Below are 14,947 nucleotides of genomic sequence, written 5' to 3' on the forward strand. Positions count from 1 at the left end.
AAATCTGTAACTCCAGGGTGTCTGACTCAAGGAACTGAAAACCATTCCTTTGAAAGGTTATCATCATGAAAGAGAGGACTTTTGTCTCCCAGTGTCTGGGAAGACAGGACTTCTACAGTTTCCAACCAGCAAACACTGCTGGCCTAGTCACAGTTACAGTGACCAACCCTTTGTAATTCCTACTTAAATCCCGTTTTCTCTCCCTCTCCCCACCCTGCCCCCATTCGCCCTCTAAAATGCCAAGTCAACAGCTCCTGTCCAGTGTGGCTCAATAGTTGAATGTGAATCTATAGAATCAGGAGGTCACAGCTTGATTCCCGTTTGGGGCCTATGCCCATGTTGTGGGCTTGATCACTACATGTGGGGAGTACAGGAGGCAGCCAATTGATGATTCTCATCTTTGATGTCTTTCTCACTCTCCCTCTCCTTCTCCCTCTCCCTCTCCCTTTCCCTCTCCCTTTCCCTCTCCCTCTCCTTCTCCCTCTCCCTCTTCCTCTCTTTTGTTCTCTGAAATAATTAAAAATATATTTAAAATGTATCTCTCTGCATATCGGAGAATAAAATCTTTTTTCACTACTTTAATGCCCAGCTTTGTTTATCTTTGACATTTCTAACAAAATGTAAAAATATCATGAGGCAATCAAGCATATTTGTATATTGGCTAGATATCTGAGTCCATTGAATAATTATTACAGGGTGATTTCTTAGTTGGGATAATGGTGCATTGGTTATATTTTCCAAAATAATGATTAGAAAAACCTATCAGAATGTTATCACTTCTCACTGCTTCCAGCATTATCACTCTTGACCAAACTAGCATCCTTTCTTGTGGGATTTTGCCTCTTAAATGATGGTCCTGCTTCTGCACCCCCTTCCACCCCACCTTCCACCAGGGCAGCTGAAGAGATCCCAGGAAATGTGCCATATCCTGTCATGCTCGTCTCATGCAGAGTAGAAGCCAAATCTGTTCAATGTACAAGACCTCCTGGTTTCCCCCCTGACGGCTGAAACCTCATGTCCTGCTCTCCGAGTCAGTCCACCTCAGCCACACACACCCGGCCACTTCTGTAAGAGCAGGCAGGTCCAGCTTTACGGTTCTCACATGATTTCCCCCTGCCTAGAACCCATGTTCCCAAGATACCTTCCTGTCTTGTTTCCTCACTCCCTTAAGTCTCTGAGACTCCCTGTCCACCCTACACTCCTTATGTCCCATTCCTGCTTTCTTTATCTCCATAGTATTTATGACCATCTGACTTATTATTTCCCCTGTTGTCTGATATCCCACTAGAACACAAGCTATGTGAGAGTACACCATTTTGTTCATTATCTTGTTCCCAGAACTTAAAATAGTTCCTCATACATAGTAGGCACCAAATAAATACCCGTTGAAAGAATGAAGGAATGACTGTTGCGTTTGGTTGTTAGTGTGTGATAAGAATAGATTGATAATCACATTGCTGAGCAAGTGACTACAGGACTTCTTTGTCTGCTGGCTTCCTCTCCAGGGAAGAATGTCCCTCACTTCTCCAGGGAGAGGAAAGGATCTCACCAACCTAGCAGGCAGGGCTTAGGGCCAATTGTATGTGCTGTCCTGAGGCTCTTGCTGCTGAGTGTGTAGCTGGCCCTGGTGTTTCCCATGAATGTACTGTGAAGGCTCAGAAACATCCGAAGGATTATACCGTCAGGGTCTGGAGCCTATAGAAAAGTGCTGCTGTCTCTGGAACTCCACACCCTGTGACTCCTTTGAGCTAAAAATCTTTCTGGTTTGTCATTTTCCCAACAGGAGCACTTGGCAAAGGAGGCACCCTCCCCTTGCAGGTGTCCTTGCGAAGGTTGTTGCCTACCTGACGTGGTTAAGCGATGCACCTCTTTTAAAAAGCAGCTGATAGCTTGCTATTGGTTTCCTGAGACTATTAAAACACGCACCCATAGAAAGGCCCTGTGACTGCTATTTGGGGGGTAGGTTAACTCAGACTTAACAACTAACAATGTGGAGAGGGCCCAACATGCCTTACTTGTCAGATGGAAATGCTATTTGTAAGTCTGTACCTGGCCTGGGCTCACTGGCATTTTCCACTTCACATGGCTGTGGGGGTGAGGTGGGAGGGGTGCGGGATGGAGGAGTTGGTGGAAGGCAGCTGTCCCTTTAGGGAAAATGTTACCCTCCACTCTCACAACCTGAAGTAAAGCCACTCATTCAATGGGACTCTCAGGCCACAGAAGCTCCTCACGAATGCCCAGGCCAAGTTCACGGATGGTTGAGTGAAGCTGAAACCCATGGTGTCCCCTGGGCTGCTGTGGCTGTTCAATGTCAATGCCAGCTGTGAGGAATGGAAAACAGATGTGATTGCTCCACTCAGGAGGCAGAACTCAAAGCCACCCTCACAGCTCCAGCCAGTAGGCCCTGTGAACCTTGTTATATTTTCACCGACTCTTGGGCTGCTGACAATGCCTAGCTGTTTGGTTGGCCATTTGGAAAACTACAGACTGGCAGGTTAAAGTATAGGCTTCCCTCTTTGGGGCCACGAATCATGGAAATAAATCACAGCCGCTGATGTAGGTGCCCGTGGTGAGGGTCCAGTCTCTGATGAGGCCAACTGGAATGCGAGCTTCGAATTGAGCCTGCACTGCTCAGACCTTTGCTGCCTGGACCTACCATTGAACCAGACACACAGCACACCCATCACCATAGACTGGGCACCAAGTAAAAGTCTCTCTGTTTTATTTATTTATTCATTCATTCATTTATTTATTTTATCATTAAAGATTTATTTTTGCCTTTTCATTAAAATTAAGGCTAAGAGATATTATCAGGTGATCCTGGCTTGCTCCTCACTCTGTAGGATTATCTTCAGCCTATTTTCTGAAGTCCATTTTAAGGGCAATATAGAATTTCCACCCAATACTATGTTTATTCACTGGTCAATTTTCCAGATAAAGTACGGTAAATGTATACAGTGAACCGTAATCAAGGGGAATTTTCTCATTTAAAACAAGTTTACAGTTAAATTTTTTTATTTTTTTATTTTTAGCTGTAGTAAATTATATTTACCATCTTATTCTGCGACTACAGGATGGGGTAAGAGTAGCTTTACAGTGGCAAGTACAGAAAACAGTTTATTTTTGTATTATTATTTATCAATGATTGTATTATTTTCCATATGAGCAACTGTAAACCTGCTTTTGCTGCATTCTGCATGTACATTTTTTCCTCTATAAGTCTGCTTCCCACAATTGCTTTCATTTATTCTTCATTTTAATTCAGAATAATTGTTTAAATATACTTTCTAAGTTTTAAAACTTCATTTTGAATATTTCTACAAAAGACTCATTTTCCTTAATATTTGTGTGTGTGTGTTTTAAATATACCTCTGAGGTTATTGGCATCACAGAACAGCCTTTGAAGTACACTTGTTTTGGCAGCACTTGCTGCCCCTCCCGCAGCCCATTAGCTACCCAGGAAGGATCTAGGGAGCTTCATAAGGTCAAGCTTAATTATGCTAAGAGGGCTGTGCCCTCTAAGCTGGGACTTGTTTGTGGCTTTGCCACCAGGTCAGTCCGAGGCTTTACCCTATAACTGCTCTCTACAGTTGAGCATTGGAATTGCCTCCTCAAAAATCACTTTAGAGGTTGCTCGGGGCTTATGCGGCCTGAGCGGGGCCAGCGGAGCCGGGATGGATCTGCTGGAGAGTGAGCAGTTCCTGACGGAGCTGACCAGGCTCTTCCAGAAGTGCCGGCTGTCGGGCAGCGTGTTCATCACCCTCAAGAAGTTTGACGGCCGAACTAAACCCATTCCAAGGAAAGGTTCAGTGGAGGGCTTTGAGCCCTCAGACAACAAGTGTCTGTTAAGTGCTACCGATGGGAAAAAGATCAGCACAGTGGTGAGCTCCAAAGAAGTGAATAAGTTTCAGATGGCTTATTCAAACCTATTGAGAGCAAACATGGATGGGCTGAAGAAGAGGGACAAAAGGAGCAAGAGTAAGAAGAGCAAAGCAGCACAGCGAAGGCTCCAGACTCCCTGCTTTCACCAACTACCCACCATATTGCTATTTTTCCTTTGGTTTTTACTTATGGCCACAAAATAGATTTCTGGTTCCCCTACATTAAGTATTTTCATGTGAGGTTATGTTCATTTTGGACGGAAGAAGAATTGTGATGTTTACAGAGTAGTTATAAGAAGCCAGTTTACTTTAGATCTGGCTAATTGGTCTATGTTGCTTACTTGCATATTCCTGGATTTTAGTTAAAGACTCTGCAGGCATCTGTGTGAAGAACAATGCATCATTAAACCTGTCTTTTTATAAAAATAAATAAATAAAATCACTTTAAACCCTGGCTCGTGTGGCTCGGTTGTGCATTGTCCCATGCACCAAAAGTTTCATTCCCAATCCGGGCACATGCCCGGATTATGGGCTCAGTCCCTAGTAGGGAGCATGCAGGAGGCAGCCAATCAATATTTCTCTCTCATTAATGTTTCTGTCTCTTTCCCCCTTCCTCTCTCTGAAATAAATAAAAACATTTTATAAAAATGAGCTTGTTCTGTTAGAACTGCCCTTGAAGCTTCTGGCTCTCTCCAATTGTTGTAAGCCCTTTCAATTGAACTGACTGATGAGTCTGCCATCTTCTGCAGGGTGGCTCTGATATTGATTTGATCATCATTTTCTTTCATTTCAACTGGTATCTACTGGAAGCAGCAGGGGCCGGTCCTAGCTCCTGCCACTCCCAAACGAAATACCCATCACACCTCTAGATCTCACCATCATTGCCCTTGTCATTGCTCAGTCATTCCACAGGATGGGAGAAGGCCACTTGGCAGGTAGAGCAGAGTGTAGTGATTGCCCTTAATAGTTCCTCTTTAAAAAAAAAAATCTTTATTGTTAAAATAAATAAATAAATTTATTGTTAAAATAAATAAATAAATAAATAAATAAATAAATAAATAAATAAATAAATCGGCTCATTGGATAGAGCATCGGCCTGCAGACTGAAGGGTCCTGGGTTCGATTCGGTCAAGGGCATGTGTCTTGGTTGTGGGCACATCCCCAGTGGGGGTGTGCAGGAGGCAGCTGATCGATGGTTCTCTCTCATCAATGTTTCTAGCTCTCTGTCCCTCTGGTTTGGCTCAGTGGATAGAGCCTTGGCCTGCAGACTGAAGGGTCCCAGGTTCAATTCCAGTCAAGAGCACATGCTTGGGTTGCAGGCTCAATCTCCAGTAGGGAGCATGCAGGAGGTAGCTCATCATTGATGTTTCTATCTCTCCCTCTCCCTTTCTGTCTGAAATCAATCCTATCTAATAAAGAGAGAATATGCTAATTGACTGCCTTGCCCTCAAAGATGGTGATGTCCATAGCCACAAGATAGCAGTGCCCAGTTCCCTCAGCCCCATTGGGGTGCCTGCCTCTGGAGTCCCCCAATCCCCTCAGCCCCCAACTGTCCAGGACTGGCCAGAGGCAGAGGCAAGCCTCAGATGTCAGCTGCCCAGCCATCCAGGGCCGGCCCGAGGCTCAGGTAACCAGGCCCAGACGAGGCTTGCACTGCCAGCAGTGGCAGCAGCAGAGGTGTGATGGGGACATCACCTTCCGCTGATCGCTGGGTTGCCTCCTGCCCCTGAGGGCATTAGAATAGTGAGAGGGGGCAGGGTGGGCTGAGGGACCCTGAATTTTCTTGCACCAGGCCTGTAGTGACAAATGGAAAGAGAAATAGAAAAATTCACCAACATACTGGGAGATGAAAACATACCTCTCTCAGTAACTGATTGGTCTGTTACCAAACCAATATATATTATATATATATATATATATATATATATATATATATATATATATATCCTGTTTCCCTGAAAATAAGACAGTGTCTTATATTAATTTTTCTCTCCCAAAGTCGCGCTAGGTCTTATTTTCAGGGGATGTCTTATCTTTCCATGCACTAGGTCTTATTTTTGGAGGATGTCTTATTTTCGGGGAAACACGGTGTGTGTGTGTGTGTGTGTGTGTGTGTGTGTGTGTGTGTATATATATATATATATATATATATATATATATATATACCTCAATATATATCATTAAGCAAAAACAAACAAAAAAAATATCATTAAGGAAAAAGCAAACCAAAAAAACATCATTAAGGTCAGGGAAGATTTGAGTAACACAGATAACATGCTTTATTGGTTTTAGTCATGTGCTTGTTTGTTTAATGAACACTTACACAGGGTTTATTAAGTAGTAGGCACTATTCTAAGGCCTTTGTCAAGAACTGGAGTCTTTGTGGTGTCATTGATCACCTCAGCTAAATTAACACCAGGGACAAATTTCATAGCATTTTTTCCTAATAGAATGACTCCTATCATGAAGATAACTCCCCCCAAGAGTGCACACAAATAACAAGTCTGTTACCTTCCATTGATTAACGACTGCCTCATTTTGAAGAGATCTCTGCAGCAATATGAGGGCCACATGATCTACTGCTGGTGTTTTCTTATAGTCTCTTATTACTCACCCCAAAGTCACTATGATTTTGGGAAGCAGACAAGTTCATGCCTGGCTTCCATGTACCAAATGTACTCATGATGCTTCAGGGGAGGGGAAGGAATGTTTAAGATTGCTGGGCTCCCAAAATACGACCTCACATCAGTCAGGGACACAGGTGGACAGTGTCTCCAATATGGCATCCAGTACGATTATAACACATAGGGTTCCTGGTGCAGTTCAAATAATTGTTTCCAGTTCTGTTTTTTAAGAGGGACTGCTAAGGGAGACTGGTGAAGCCATTACAGAAAACAATATGGAGTTTCCTCAAAAAATTAAATATGGAATTGCCATTTGACCCAGTGATCCCACTTCTAGAAATATATCCTAAGAAACCTGAAACACCAATCAGAATGTTTGCACCCTTATGTTCATAGCAGCACAATTTACAATAGCTAAGATCTGGAAACAGCCCAAGTGTTCATCAGTAGATGAGTGGATAAAAAAGCTGTGGTACATTTATACCATAGAGTACTATGCAGCAGTAAAAAAGAAGGGTCTCTTACCCTTTGAGAGACCTGGAGAGTATCATGCTAGGTGAAATAGGTCAGAGAAAGACAAGTATCACATGATCTCATTCATACGTGGAATCTAGGTAACAAAATAAACTGATGAACAGAGTGGATCCAGAGACATGGAAGCATGGAGCAGAGTGTGGGATCTCAGAGGGGAAGCAGGGAAGGGTGGGTGGGTGGAAAGTAATCAACCAAGGACACTGAGTAGCCAGATTATTATGATCTCTGAATGCATAATAATCTGGTCACTCAGAATATATCAATATATATGTATTCTGCATGAATTTGTGCATGGGATGAATTCGTGCATGGGTGGGGTCCGGCCATCCTGGCCGGAGGGAGGGGACATGGGCGGTTGGCTAGCCTCCCTGCTGGTCGAACTCCTCCTGGTCGAACTCCTCCTGGTCGAGGGGACAATTTGAATATTAGCCTTTTATTACATAGGATATATACACCAAGTGACTAGATTATTATGTTCAGAGATCATAATAATCTGGCCACTTAGTGTATGCATGGCCCATGGCCACAAATAATGGAGTGGTGAGGGCCTGGGTCAGAGGGCTGGAAGGAGTCAATGGGAGGAATATGTAATACTTCCAACAATAAAGATTTATTTATTTATTTATTTATTTATTTTTAAAATATATTTTATTGATTTTTTACTGAGAGGAAGAGAGAGGGACAGAGAGCTAGAAACATCATGAGAGAGAACCATCAATCAGCTGCCTCCTGCACACCCCCCACTGCAGATGTGCCCACAACCAAGGCACATGCCCTTGACCGAATCAAACCCAGGACCTTTCAGTCCGCAGGCCGATGCTCTATCCACTGAGCTGAACCGGTTTCGGCAATTTTTTTTTCTTTTCTTAGAACTTCTATCTTTTTAACTCTGCCTAGTCAATTCTGATAGCTTTAGTTCTTTACTCAAGATTTTAATTGCCACCTCTCTCTCTCTCTCCCTCTTTCCCTCTCTCTCTCTCTCTCTCTCTCTCTCTCTCTCTCTCTCTCTCTCTCTTGTTTGTTAATTCTCACCTTAGGATATTTTTTTCCATTGATTTTTAGAGAGAGTGGAAGAGAGGGAGAAGGGAGAGAGAGAAAAGAGACATCGATGTCAAACAGATACATCAATTGGTTGTCTCCCATACACACCTCAACTAGGACTGGGATTGAACCTGCAACCTAAGTATGTACCCTTGACCAAGAATTAAACACAAGACCCTTTGGTTTGAGGGCTGATGCTCTAATCACTGAGCAACCCATCCAGGGAGCCACCTTTATTTTTAAAAATATATTAAAAATGTATTTATATTCTGTGTCCAATTATTTTTTTGAAGTCTTTGTAGGTCTGATCCTGTTCATTGTAGCTTGTTTGTTTCTTAATATGAGTTTTAAGAAATAGATTCATTAAGTTATATTATACACATCATAAAATTCATCTTATTCAAGTGTACAATTCAAGTGTAAATTTAATAAGTACAGACACTGCCGTTGTGTGTTTCTCAGCATCTGCAAGGGATTCAGGAATCTGGAAAAGGGGCTTCTGTAAATTATTAAAGAGTTCAGAGACAAAACATAATTTTGGAAGGGCCAGAGAAGACTTAGCTAAAGAAACCAAGTGCTCCTGTCTCTCTGGACCCCTTGCCTTTTATTAACACAAATTTCCTAAAGCAAGGTGGATATACACATCAAAGGCCAAAGTTTAGTATACAGAATCCTCTGTCAGATTGAAGGAACTGCCTATGGCTGTTCAGGTGTTTGGCCAGATTGAAATGCCTTCAGCTGTCTGGCAGCAAGCAATCATTTATGCATCCTTTTCAGGTTTGGGGAAATGCCCTTAGCCATTTTCAACAGGCAATAATATAATATGTATTTTCCAGCCCTTGCTGAAGGCTCAAGGCCCACCAACCTTTTGATGAACTTCTTGCATTTATGACTTGTTGGAATTAGCTTCAAGCACAGACACCACCATAAATCTATTTTAAAGCATTTTCACTTCACTTAATAAGTTCCCTCAGGTCCATTGACAGGTCATCCTCATTCCCATTCCCAGGCCACTACTCTGCATTCTGTCTCTATTTATTCATGTCTTGTAGGCTTTTCATGTAAACAGAATCATACACTATATGGTCTCTTGTATGTGGCTTCATTCACTTAACATAATGTTTTGAGGTTCATCCATGGCATAGCATAGTAGTTTGTCTCCTTTGTTGCTGAATCTGCTTCTTGTGTGGATATGCCACATTTTATTATCCATTCCCAGTTGATGGACATTAAAGTTATTTTCAAGTTTTGGCTCAACTCCAAAGGCTGCTATGAACACTCGCATGCAAGTTTTTCGTGGATATATGTTTTCATTTCTCTTAGGTAATTACCAAGAAGTGTATTTTATTATTATTATTATTATTATTATTATTTTTTTTTTTTTTTTTTTTTTTTTTTTTTTTTTTTTTTTTTTTTTTTTTTTTTTTTTTTTTTTTTTTTTTTTTTTTTAGAAAAGGAGAGAGAGAGAGAGAGTATAAACATCAATGTAGGAGAGACATATCAATCAGTTGTTTCCTACACTCACCTCAGAAGGGACCAAACCTCAATCTACGTATGTGCCCTGACTGGGAATTGAACCTGTGACTTTCTGGTGTACAGGACGATGATCTAACCAACTGAGCCACACCACTCAGGGCCAGAAATGGAACTTTTTATCCCTACAATAATTTTTTGTTTAACTTTTTGAGAAACTGCCAAATGTTTTCCAAAGTAACTGCACCATTTCACAGTCTCGGCAGGGATGTATTAGGGTTCCAGATTTTGTCACATCTGTTTTGTGTTAGTCTCAGCCTGTCTGTCTATGAGTCCTCACAGACATTTCCTGATCAGAGCCAATGTTGGAGCTGGGGTTCTTGTACTAGCAAGATGCACCTCAGCAACAACCATCCGGGAAATTGGAAAAAGCGAGGTTTATGACTTACAAATCTTGGAGTCACAGCAATGTAATGGGGGCAAAGGAAGAGAGTGCAGACCTGGAGTTCTGGCTTTATTAGGGTGGAGGATGGGGTGCTTAAGGTTTCATGGATTCACTCTTTATTGACAAATTTAAAGCATAAGAGCAGACCCTGGCCAGGTAGTTCAATTGGTTGGAGCATTGTCCTCCTAAACCAAAGGGTTTGTGGGTTTGATTCTTGGTCATGGCACATACACAGGTTTCAGGTTTGGTGCCCGGTCAGGGCATGTAGGGAAGGCAGTCTATCAATGTTTTTTTCTCACATTGATGTTTCTCTCTCTCTCTCTCTCTCTCTCTCTCTCTCTCTCTCTCTCTCTCTGTCTCTCTCTCTCTCTCTCTCATCTCTCTTTCTTTTTAAGTCAATAAACATGACCTTGGGTGAAGAGTAAAAACAAAACAAACAAACAAAAAACAACAACAACAACAACAAGATAAGAGCAGAAATTAGGGTCAAGGAAGGGAAAAGAAGGGGCTTTCAAGAGATCAGTTATCTAAGTTACCTAGGGCTTTCTTAAAGGGGGACTTCATGGGTGGGGACAGCCTAGTTCTTGATCTACTTGTTTGGCTGACAATATGTTTATTCAAGATGGATGTCTTTGAAATGTATTCCTTGGCAATCAAAAGCTTAATCTCAGGCACTTACACTATAACATCCTTGCTGATGATGATTATTATATTAGAGGCCTGGTGCATAAAAATTCATGCACCAGAGGGGGAATCCCTAAGCCAGGCCTGCCCTTTCTCACAGTCCAGGAGCCCTCAGGGGTGGGAGGTGACTCATCATACCTCTGCTGCTGCCACTGCTGGCAGTGCAAGCCTCAGATGGGCCTGGTTACGTGAGCCTTGGGCGGCCTTGGGTGGCTGGGCAGCTTGCCTGCAACTCGGGCTGGCCCTGGGCAGGTGGGGGGCTGAGGGAACTGGGGGATTCTGGAGGCAGGCATGCACCTGCCATGCCACCCCAACGGGGCTGAGAGGACTGGGTGCTGCCATCTTGTGCCTGTGGGTGCCACCATCCTTGAGGTTGGGGCAGTCAATTAGCATATTCCCTCCTTACTGGCTGTGGGCGCTGCCATCTTTGAGACAGTGTGAGGGTCAATTAGCATATTCCCTCTTTATTAGATAGGATTTGTCAGCTAAAGCTATCATAACAAAATAGCACAGATGGGGCAGCCTAGGTAACAGACATTTAATTTTTTATAGTTCTGGAGGCTAGAAGTCCATGATTAAGGGCCAGCAAATTTGGTTTCTGGTGAGAGCTCTCATCCTAGCTTGTAGACAGCCACCACTTTCTTGCTGTGTCCTCACATGGATGTTCCTCTGCTCACATAGAGAAAAAGAGAGATTTCTGATGTCTCTTTCTTTCAAGACATCAATCCTATCAGAATAGGGCCCGTCTTTATGACCTTATTTAACTTAAAAAAATATTTTTATTGGTTTCAGAGAGGAAAGGAAAGGGAAAGGGAGATAAAAACATGCATAATAACAGAGAATCAAAGATTGGCTACCTCCTACTGGGGATCAAGGCCACAACCTGGGTATGTGCCCTGACCCAGAATCTAACATTGACCTCCTGGTTCAGAGGTTGATGCTCAACCACTGAGCCACACCTGCTGGGCTGTATTACTGTTTCTGAGTGCACCTGCTGCTAAATATTTGCATGAGCAACAAAATAATACTGCCTATACGTTATTATAACATAAGGTTGTGCAGTAGAACTTAACAATATTATGTGATATAATGTTAACAAATAATATCTACAAAGAGCAAAGAGGTATTCTGCCAATAGATTCCTGCTTTGAAAATCCTCCCGCTCCAATAATTTCCAAACTTTATTGGGAAGGAAAGGAGAATCCTTGGATGTATGGAGTAAAACAAGATATAAGCTATCTGAGGCTTGGAAAAACTTTCTTCTGCCTTATACCATGCAGAGAATTTGCATGGCTCTACAGGGTAAACCAAGGTCTCGCAAATCTTGACTCCAATCACCTCAGAAACACTGGGGTTGGAGAGGGATGCAATTATTTGGCAAAATGGTTGGGAGAGAGAAATGTATTTCTTTGGGTGAAAGTATTCAGTTATAGCAGAATTAAACAGCAATACTTTTTATATAGTTTGAAGAAAGCTCTTCTTGGCTCACAGATTTAGGCATCAAAAAGTAAAGACAGGCAACATTTATTGCAGGCAATCTACTCCTTGTGCTAAGTATTTGACATACCTTTTCTCACGAATGTATATATACATTCCCATACAACTCTATACATGAGTGCCTTTATTCTTATTTTACAAATAAGGTGGAGAGATCGCATAATTAGGTGTTTCAATGTAAACTCGTTTACTCTTTCCAATTCACCACCTCTATCCTCTAACCAATTTCAGCCTGAGCGTGTATAAGCTAAACCTGTTTACAGGAGTCGCCTACGGAAAGGGAGTCAGGATCTTAACAACGTGACACATTTTTAGGCTTCGGTTCACCCCTAACTTCGCGGGGACCCCCGTTTCTAGTTCCCCTTTGGTACAGGAACCTCCGCGTGGAGCGGGACTGCCAGACAGGGGGCGGCTCTTTTTGCAGGCGAGCCAATGAGGTCGCCGGATCTTGTGAGCGGCACGTCGCTTGGCCAATGGACTCAGTCGCTGAGGCCCCGCGAGAGGACGGGAAATTGGGGCCTGACCATGTGGGTTCTGGGGCGTGGCAGGTGCGTTGAGTGCAGGCTTTTCCTGAGGCCGGGGGTGGAGCCGGGGGAGGGCGAAGGCCCTGGTGAGTGGCTAGGACGCGGGTGTGGAAGGCCGGGCTTGTGGTGGCCGTGGTGGTCCCCCGCGCCCACTGCGGACCTCACCCCCAACCCCCTACCCCCAGGCGCTAGGGGCCGCGGGCTGGGGAGGGGGCGGCCGGGGAGGGAAGTGGTTATTGGAGGCTGGGTGCGTAGGAGGACGCAGGGCCTCGAAAAGGTAGGAAGGCGGTGGCTCGAGGTGATATGACTCACGGGCGCGAGTGTTCTGGGGGTCAAAATGGTGGACAGCAAGTCGGGGTATGGGGAATGGTGCTGTTCTCTGAGGTGGAAGGAGGGTAGCATTCAGGGTGGGGGCGGCGTGGGGGGCGGGGTGCCCCTCCCGGTTAGGCCCCAATCCTCCTGGCCCGGCCCAAGCGCCATCCCAAGCTCCCACCAGCTTGTCCTGGGACCCTTTCCTGCGGGACCCGGTGGTCAGGCATCTGCCTGCTAACTAACCAGGGTGCATGGGCGGAAGGGAGGCCTGGAGGAGGCGCCACATCCATAAAGGGGCTGGTGGAGGGGAGGGAGGGCGGGGAAAGAGGAAGATTCCAGAAGTCATGACTTAGTAGGTGTTAAAGCGGCCTCAGTTGAGTCCCATGTAGGCCGCCCATGGTTCTGGATTCTTCTGTAAATGAGTTCAAGGAATTTGAGGAAGGGAGGCGTGCCCTGCCGTTTCGGTGTAAAAAAGAGGATGGGTTAGTAACTAACCGTTAGTTAAACACGTTTTGGGAGATCCTGGACTGCCTTCATGGATAGTATTGACCCAACAACTGCCTGTTAGTCTTTTCTGTAGGTGCATGGCCCGACTTCTCGAACTAATCCGTAAGACAGGCCTGCAAAAGGTTAAGAAGAGGCTTACTTCAATTTTCAGTTAAGAAAGATTCTTCAGGGATCAGGGGTGGGTCAGGACGTTGAAGGAAGTCCCTTAAAGAAGGATTCCTGAAAACTGTAGGTTATAAAGTGATTTTGAAGAGGACCTGAGATTTGGGAAGCAGGAAGAGCCTCATCCCTGGTGACCCGAGGGGAGAAACAGTTGTTCTATGTCACCTGAAATGTAGCAAGTGGTGTTGGCTCAAAGCAGAAAAGGTCTGTACTTTGGAGATCTCATTTTTGGTGGAGTTTAAAAAAAAGGATAAGATGCAGAGAGGCTACTAAGGAGATGGAGGAGGAGATGGAATAGTTTCATGTGGTAATGAACTGGGAAAAATTTATGGGAATATTTATTGACAGTATTACCATATGTCAACTATATATATACATTTTCTCATGCTCATCCATAAAATATACTTCTTTCTAAAAACAGTTAACCTAGGGCTGCGTTCTCAAAGAGGCTGTTTAGGTAGAGAATATAGGAAAATTAAAGGAGGGCTTAGCTTCTAAGTCTAAAGGATTGCTAATGGGGAGTGTTTAGAACATTCTGGGATACATAGAAACTTTTGAAGTGAACATGATATAGGAGACTGGTTGTATCGCCCAAAGTACAGGTGTGTGTGTGTGTGTGTTTAATGCTTTGTGAGTCTGTCTTGAAGGAAAAGGAAAGCAATTGGGAATCTTTAATATCTATAAAATGCTGGCAGGTGATTAATCAGAACAGGATCTACACCCGAATCCTCTACAGCCTTTCAATGGATCCTGTCCGACCACCCTTCAGGAGCCCTTTGGGGCACCCATCTCAGTGTGTACAGATGCAAGGCTCTTGGCCACAAGTTCCTAAACCTTTGGACTCAGCTCTGGGCAGGGCAAGACCTATAGGCAGAGGCCACGTGTTTGGAAAGCCCAAGGAACCAAACCCACAGAATGGGACGGCACAAAGGGTAAGACCATGTCTGGACGCTTAATAGCAGCATACAGCATATCAGAGAAAATAATGGGTTTCAGAGTACATAGAAAACTGTGAAGTCTTATATATTTGAAAGTAAGCGTTGGTTTTTTGTTGTTGTTTGATGGGTTGGGTTTTGTTTTTGTTTTAACTTTAACAAATAGTGGCATCATCTGGATGTATTATTTTAAATTCTAATTTGGAGTCTAGAAGAAGTTTCTCATAATGAATGTAGATGGATTTGGATAAATGCCTTCGTCCTCTATCTTATATAAATATACATATAAATATATAAATGATAGATTTAAAGATACATCCTTTTGCTC

At 43.6% G+C, this 14,947-nt stretch overlaps 2 protein-coding genes across 2 annotated transcripts in view; both read left to right on the forward strand.

The window, feature by feature from the left end:
- The first annotated feature begins 3,628 nt into the window (after window positions 1–3,628).
- On the forward strand, window positions 3,629–4,302 carry LOC118726025 (signal recognition particle 14 kDa protein-like). The gene has a single exon (XM_036450387.1). It carries the CDS (start codon window positions 3,675–3,677, stop codon window positions 4,083–4,085), a length of 411 nt encoding a protein of 136 aa, XP_036306280.1. The 5' UTR covers window positions 3,629–3,674; the 3' UTR covers window positions 4,086–4,302.
- Window positions 4,303–12,407: 8,105 nt separating this feature from the next.
- Window positions 12,408–14,947, forward strand: part of PIWIL2 (piwi like RNA-mediated gene silencing 2) — a 68,138-nt gene continuing 65,598 nt past the window's right edge. The window contains exon 1 of the mRNA XM_036450627.2: window positions 12,408–14,616. Coding sequence (XP_036306520.2) covers window positions 14,308–14,616 — 309 coding nt within the window. The 5' untranslated portion in view covers window positions 12,408–14,307. The remainder of the gene's footprint in view (window positions 14,617–14,947) is intronic.

Source organism: Pipistrellus kuhlii, unplaced genomic scaffold (genome assembly GCF_014108245.1).
Source record: "Pipistrellus kuhlii isolate mPipKuh1 unplaced genomic scaffold, mPipKuh1.p scaffold_m20_p_21, whole genome shotgun sequence".
NCBI classification, from domain to species: Eukaryota; Metazoa; Chordata; class Mammalia; order Chiroptera; family Vespertilionidae; genus Pipistrellus; species Pipistrellus kuhlii.

Bases quoted from the DNA above. Each gene is read 5' to 3' on its own strand.
- LOC118726025 (XM_036450387.1), top strand. From the start codon at position 3,675: ATGGATCTGCTGGAGAGTGAGCAGTTCCTGACGGAGCTGACCAGGCTC.